The following is a 7,500-nucleotide window of genomic DNA, read 5'->3' as shown; positions in this document are numbered from 1 at the left end:
TGTGTGTGTGTGTGTGTGTGTGTGTGTGTGTGATTTCTGTATGGACTGTCTGGAGGGCTATGTATAATTAATATGTGTATGGTTGTGTGATTACCAGTACTGTATGGAAGGTCTATAAGGCTTTGTATGAATGTGTGATTGTGTGGTTACTGTATGGAAGGTCTAGATGGCTGTGTATGTGTGTATGATTGTGTGGTTACTGTATGGAAGGTCTAGATGGCTGTGTATGTGTGTGTGATTGTGTGGTTACTGTATTGGAGAGGTCAAAAAGGTTGTGTATGTGTGTATGATTGTGTGGTTACTGTATGGAAGGTCTATGTCTGCTGAGCATTGAAGAAATTTATGCAGCTTCAATGCATTCATATTGAATGACTGATTTTGTTTAGGTAATATGCAAAATGTGTACTCTCTCTCTCTCTCTCTCTCTCTCTCTCTCTCTCTCTCTCTCTCCTCTCTCTCCCCCTCTCTCCCCCTCTCTCTCTCTCTCTCTCTCTCTCTCTCTCTCTCTCTAACACACACACAGACAGAGAGGGACGATTCAATGTCAAGAACATTTTAAAATGAGAGAGGCTCAGTGTGTGTGTGTGTGTGTGTGTGTGTGTGTGTGTGTGTGTAAAAATTGAACTCCTTTCACGTGCACATAAGTGTCATCTGGGATATCATTAGCAACTAAAACTGAAAACGAAAAAATGGAGGGGAACATAACGAAACCCAGAAAAACACCGATTATTATTCCGCCTCTGGGGAAAAAAAATCAGCTTCAGATTCTTACCCACGAACCTTGTGATTGACATGTCACGGACCTGACACGTACTCTCTCCAAACTCGCCAGTGCATGCTTGTGCACTATTTTCAACTCTGTACTCACCAGTGACACTTAATTAATTCAAAGGCAACATCGGGGACGTGAGGAGGGGAAGGGAGAGGGGTGGGAGAGGGTGATGATGCCTAGTTGTACAATTAACTCTCTTTATACGAACGGCGAAAGAAACGACGTTAACAGTGTTTCACCCCAATTACCATCATCAAAATATTACAAGCGAAGGCTCTTATACTGAAGACGTGAATGTTGACAAAGCATACCACAATTCTGACGACGGAAGCTAAAGGTTGGGTCATTGAGACACCCACTGGACATCCGAGGGGTCTGTGTAGAGGATAAGAGAGGACTGGCCGTACTGAGTGAGTTAACTCCCTCTAAACTCTTGTCTCTCTTGACTGGTAGGGGAAGTACACTTGATCCTGAATGACTCTGAGATCTTTCTTTGTGAGGGGGGAGTGGGGGAGTGGGTGGGGGGGTATCAAGTAAGAAGGATCTGCACTCCTCTGTGTGTGGGTGGGGGGGGGGGAGGGAGAGACAGAGACAAAGATAGAGATAGAGAGAGAGAATGAAATGTAATACCAAGATGAAATGATGAATATCACTGATGGACTTTCCTGCGCAAAGAGATCAGTTTGTCACAGGTGGATGGAGAGAGAGCAGGACGCAATACAGAGAAAGAGACAGACAGACAGACAGACACACAGAGACACAGAGACAGAGGTACAGAGAAACAGAAAAAAAACACACGCACACACACACGCACACACACACACACACACACACACACAACACACACAGACGCACACACACACACAACACACAACCACACACACACACACACACACACACACAACAGACACACACACACACACACACACACACAACACACACACACACACACACACACACACACACACACACACACACACACACACACACAAACTTAGCTGACTGGACTGGAACTTATTGTCTGATCATTTGCACCGACTTTGGTTCGGCATACGCAGTATTTCACAGAAGTTATTGATTTTCTTTTTTTTCTACTGCAGACCTCAATCCCCACACAGACAGACAGACAGACAGATACTTAAGCAGCTTTAGTGTGGAAAGGTTTGTCCCATAGCACACATGCTTACTGGCAAAAGCCGCCTGTGGCAGAGGTGGTTTGGTTGTTATTTTTATTTTTATTTTATTTTATTTTTGTTACCGTTCTTCTTGTTGTTATTGCTTTTTTGTGCTTTTTGGACTCACTTGTGTAAACAAAGTGGGTCTATGTTTTAACCCGGTGTTCGGTTGTCTGTGTGTGTCTGTGGGTCCGTGTTTAACTTTAACATTGACATTTTCTCTGCAAATACTTTGTCAGTTGACACCAAATTAGGCATAAAAATAGGAAAAATTCAGTTCTTTCCAGTCATCTTGTTTAAAACAATATTGCACCTCTGGGATGGGCACAAAAGAATTTAAAAAATGAAGCCTAATTATATGCAAACTGCATTTACTGTTATATTTATAATTTTTGTATTCTCTAAACTTAGAACTTTGATCTGATATTCTGACCCAACAACAAGAGCAGTCATTATTATCATTTTTTTGTTCAAACAGGAATTTCTTTTGCTAAGCATGGAAGTTTTATTTATTTTGCAAACGTTTTGGTGCAGATAGTAAAAAAGGGAAATTACTCTGTAATTAATGCTAGGGGACTTAATTTGCTTTAAACTGATCTTTCTCATCTTAAACAGTACATTTTGAAATTATACTCAATACATAAAAAGCTTGGATTTTTTAAAAGTGTATCACAAGTGAGTCTTGAAGGCCTTGCCTCTCTTGTTCTTTCTTTCTTTATGTAAAGGACAGGGCTTGTAGCAATAGCATGTATATTTCAGCTCTAGCACACACTTTTCCAGAACTTAGAATACACGTATCTGAGACTATGATGTTTATCAAATAATGCAGTTGACATTATATATATATATATATATATATATATATATATATATATATATATATATATATATACATACATATATATATAAACAAGTAACAGAACATGGATACATACAATACACGTTAGCTTTGAACTGTACTTGTTAACAATATCTGTCTCGTTCGATCTCTGTTATTCTGTGTATGCTTTGTGTGTGTGTGTGTGTGTGTGTGTGTGTGTGTGTGTGTGTGTGTGTGTGTGTCTGTCTGTCTGTCTGTCTGTCTCTCCCTCTCTCTCTTTCTGTGTGTGTAGGCGCGCGCGCGCGCGTGTTTGTGTGAGTGTGTGTGTGTGTGTGTATGTGTGTGCATGCGTGTGTCCGTGCGTGCGTGTGTGACATTCGTAGACCACTGTATGTACTTAGCTGTTGAACAATAGAATCGTTGGAATATCATTCCATGAAGTTGTGACGGAGGATTTGTTATTTTGTGGGGGGGGGGGGGGGGGGGGGAGCGGGGGGGGGGGGGTGTTGTGGTTAGTTGGTGGTTTTTGTTTGTTTGTTTGTTTTGTGTGTGTGTGTTGTTGTTGTTTTTTAGGTCCATGGAGATCACGGAGGGCCTTTCATTTCTTTTGTACATTGTCTTCATGTTGGTGATTTGTCTTCCAAGTTTGCATCAGAATGGACGTAACTGTGTGTCGACTAAGCATGGACATCGGATCTTGCGTAAGCTGTGACGGAGCTGATGTGTTATCCAGTGTGGTGGCAATACACAGATAATGGAACGCGTGCGCACGCGCATAAACGTATAACAACCACCACAACAACAACAACAACAACAACAACAATAATAATAATAATAATAATAAAAGAAGAAGAATAGGACTGCACAAATAAAGACCCGTAGAGTAAAACAAATGAATGTGTCGTTAAAAGACAGACTCGGATCTTTGGAGTATAACACTTGCTGTGCTTTTTTTTTTTTTTTTTTTTTTTTTTAGTCGATTTTTATCACTTCCATCGTTGATTTGTGTGTTGAACTGGGAAGCAAAGTGGAGCAGTTCAGTCACCCAGTGACGTACAGAGAGAGGCAAAAACCATCATCCACAGCCAGTACCTGAAGGAAGAGAAGGCCGAACGCTGACAAAGGGACAGATGCGATCCACCAACTCCAGCGACACCAGCAAACAATCCTCTTCAGACTTCGTACAGGCCACTGCAGGCTTTTGAGTCATCTGAGACCAAATGAAAATATCTCCCACCGATGAATGTCCCTGTGGCACAGGTACATAAAACATATTTTCCAACACTGTCCCACTTATGAGGATCTACGACGCCAGTTCTGGCCCGAGGGAGTAGAGCTACAGGCACAGCTTTGAATTGACCGGACTGACCTGGAGAAAACTGTGGGCTTCGTCAGGGCGACGAAGCTTCAAGTCTGACGCATCCCAACAATATCGAACGCTGATTGATTGATTGATTGATCGATTGAATCTTTAATGGGTAAAGAATTAGGCACAGTAAAGGCCTTTTTGCAATTCTGCCCATTTAACGACACAAAACATAAAAATAAAGAACGACACAAAACATAAGAATAAGACATAAATTGAAATAAAATAATAAGAACGACGAATAAGAATATATTAAAGGTAACAAAGCGATGAAAACTGGAACAATTGGAACATTACATGTACGTACGTACTTACACACACACGCGCGCGCGCGCGCGCACGCACGCACACACACAGTTATAAAACAAGCAAACAAAGACATACGTACACATTCACGCCCACACACTCAAACACACACAAACACACTCACGCACTTACTGTTCACACATACACATACATTCAATTTTTCATTCATCATGGCATGGCAGCTAGTGGACTGAGTACAAGCAAGCATTTGCAAAAGAAGAAGAAGAAGTGTGTTGAATTAAGTTACCATCTTCTTTGTGCAAAAAGAAGAGGGAAAGACATGAAACAAAACAATACTTTCTCCACTGTTTGCACTGTTTATTATTATTAGTAGTAGTTCTTTTTTTTCAAGGCCTGACTAAGCGCGTTGGGTTACGCTGCTGGTCAGGCATCTGCTTGGCAGATGTGGTGTAGCGTATATGGATTTGTCCGAACGCAGTGACGCCTCCTTGAGCAACTGAAACTGAAACTGAAACTGTTTGCATCCTGTAGTCGTGTACACGAACTGTGTTTCCGTTTTTGTGAGCTCTGCAAACAGGTCTGAATCAGACTGGTTAATCCATTCAATCAAATTCCATTCTTTCCATCTAATCGAGTTCCACTCTTTCCCAGAACATGCGGACTGGGGCCTGTACTTCCCGGAAGCCACGGGTTCCCGCCAATCACCGATCGACTTGGAGTCACGTGCCGCTCGCTTCGAAGACTCATTGGCCAACTCGCCGCTGCAGTTCCAGTACCCCACGTCACGGGAAACGGAGCTCCTTAACAATGGCTACACACTGGTGGTCTTTCCGCGGGTAAAGCAAGGTGGGTTTGTGGGGTGTGCTTATCATTGGGAATCATTTCTTTGTCGTCTTCTTCATTCCTTTCGGTTTTTGGTGGTGTTGGTGGTGGTGGTGGTGTTGTTGTTGTTGGTGTTGGTGTTGTTGGTGGTGGTGTTGGTGGTGGTGGTGGTGTTATTGTTGTTGTTGGTGTTATTGTTGTTGTTGGTGTTGGTGTTGTTGTTGGTGGTGGTGGTGTTACTGTTGTTGGTGGTGTTGTTTTTGGTGGTGGTGTTGGTGGTGTTGGTGGTGGTGGTGGTGGTGGTGGTGGTGTTATTGTTGTTGGTGGTGGTGTTATTGGTGGTGGTGGTGTTGGTGTTGTTGTTGTTGGTGGTGGTGGTGGTGTTATTGTTGTTGGTGTTGGTGTTGTTGGTGTTGTTGTTGTTGGTGGTGGTGTTATTGTTGTTGTTGTTGGTGTTGTTGTTGTTGATGGTGGTGTTATTGTTGTTGCTGTTGGTGTTGTTGGTGTTGTTGTTGTTGGTGGTGGTGTTATTGTTGTTGTTGTTGGTGTTGTTGTTGTTGGTGGTGGTGGTGGTGGTGTTAATGTTGTTGGTGGTGTTGTTGTTGTTGGTGGTGGTGTTGTTGGTGGTGGTGGTGTTATTGTTGTTGGTGGTGGTGTTGTTGGTGGTGGTGGTGTTATTGTTGTTGGTGGTGGTGTTGTTGGTGGTGGTGGTGTTATTGTTGTTGTTGGTGTTGTTGTTGTTGTTGTTGGTGGTGGTGGTGATGGTGGTGGTGTTATTGTTGTTGCTGGTGGTGTTGTTGTTGTTGGTGGTGGTGTTATTGCTGTTGGTGGTGTTGTTGTTGGTAGTGTTGTTGTTGGTGGTGGTTGTGGTGGTGTTATTGTTGGTGGTGGTGGTGTTATTGTTGTTGGTGGTGGTGTTGTTGGTGTTGGTGTTATTGTTGTTGTTGTTGGTGTTATTATTGTTGGTGTTGGTGTTATTGTTGTTGTTGGTGGTGTTGTTGGTGTTATTGGTGGTGGTGGTGGTGGTGTTGTTGTTGGTGGTGGTGGTGGTGGTGTTGTTGGTGGTGTTATTGTTGTTGGTGGTGGTGTTGTTGGTGGTGGTGGTGGTGTTGGTGGTGGTGGTGTTATTGTTATTGGTGGTGGTGGTGTTGGTGGTGGTGTTGTTGTTGGTGGTGGTGTTGTTGTTGGTGGTGGTGTTGTTGTTGGTGGTGGTGGTGGTGGTGTTATTGTTGTTGGTGGTGGTGTTGGTGGTGGTGGTGGTGTTGTTGTTGGTGGTGGTGTTATTGTGCTACACGGGTCTCCAACCTCCAGGTCCTAGAGAGGAGCGGCCTCCCCAGCATCGAAAGCCTGCTGATCCAGTGCCAGCTACGCTGGACAGGACACGTTGCCCGCATGACAGACAGCAGGATCCCGGAGATGCTTTTGTATGGCCAGCTGAAGGAAGGCCACCGTGAGCGTGGAAGACCCTGCAAGCGCTTCAAGGACACCTTGAAGACAAACCTCAAAGCCTGTGACATAGACATTGCTTCCTGGGAAACTGATGCCCTTGACCGCTCTCGCTGGAGGATGCTGTGCTCTAGTGGCATAAAGACGTTTGAAAACAAGAGAACGCTGGCCATTAAGGAGAAGCGTGAGCGAAGGAAGCAGGGCTCAACTTCTGGAGACGTTTTCCCTTGCAACACCTGTGGGAAGTGCTGCGCATCCAGAATCGGCCTCTTCTCCCATATGAGGACACACACCGACAGATAACCCTGCCTGCCTACTCATCCGTCGGACCGACGGGAGACTCCATCAGAGTGGATTTCTTTTTATATAATTTTGCCAGAGGACAACACTCTCGTTGCCATGGGTTCTTTTTCAGTGCGCCAAGCGTGTGCTGCACACGGGACCTCGGTTCATCGTCTCATCCGAAAGACTAGACGCTCAGTTTGATTTTCCAGTCAAACTTGGGAGAAATGGCGTGAGCGGGATTCGAACCCACACCCTCACGGACTCTCTGTATTGGCAGCTGAACGTCCGGGGGATGTTGGGGAGATTTGGGGGGAGGGGGGACGGGGATGGAAGGGAGGATACTGGATGCTGGAGATCGTGGGGTTCTCTCCCGTGCGTTATGATTATCTCCCTTCCTTGACGGGCGCGTCACTTCCGGACCATCACATCATCAGTATTTCATTCTTTTGTATTGTTTTCTTTGACTGGAATGGGATACGATTGTAATAGATCGTCCACGTTAGCCACCCACGGGGGGAGGTGGGGCGGAGGGGGAGGGGGCGGGTTT

The 7,500-nt window shown here is 44.5% G+C and overlaps 1 protein-coding gene across 3 annotated transcripts in view; it reads left to right on the top strand.

Moving 5' to 3' along the window:
* The window catches only part of LOC143300489 (carbonic anhydrase-related protein-like), a 45,139-nt gene that overhangs the window by 15,879 nt on the left and 21,760 nt on the right, over positions 1 to 7,500 (top strand). For all 3 annotated transcript variants that reach the window (XM_076614203.1, XM_076614204.1, XM_076614205.1), the window contains exon 2: positions 5,052 to 5,246. In XM_076614203.1, the coding sequence (XP_076470318.1) occupies positions 5,052 to 5,246 (195 nt within the window). The remainder of the gene's footprint in view (positions 1 to 5,051; positions 5,247 to 7,500) is intronic.

The sequence above is a fragment of the Babylonia areolata genome, chromosome 26 (genome assembly GCF_041734735.1).
Source record: "Babylonia areolata isolate BAREFJ2019XMU chromosome 26, ASM4173473v1, whole genome shotgun sequence".
Lineage (NCBI taxonomy): Eukaryota > Metazoa > Mollusca > Gastropoda > Neogastropoda > Buccinidae > Babylonia > Babylonia areolata.
This window is presented reverse-complemented; position numbering and strand designations above follow the sequence as displayed.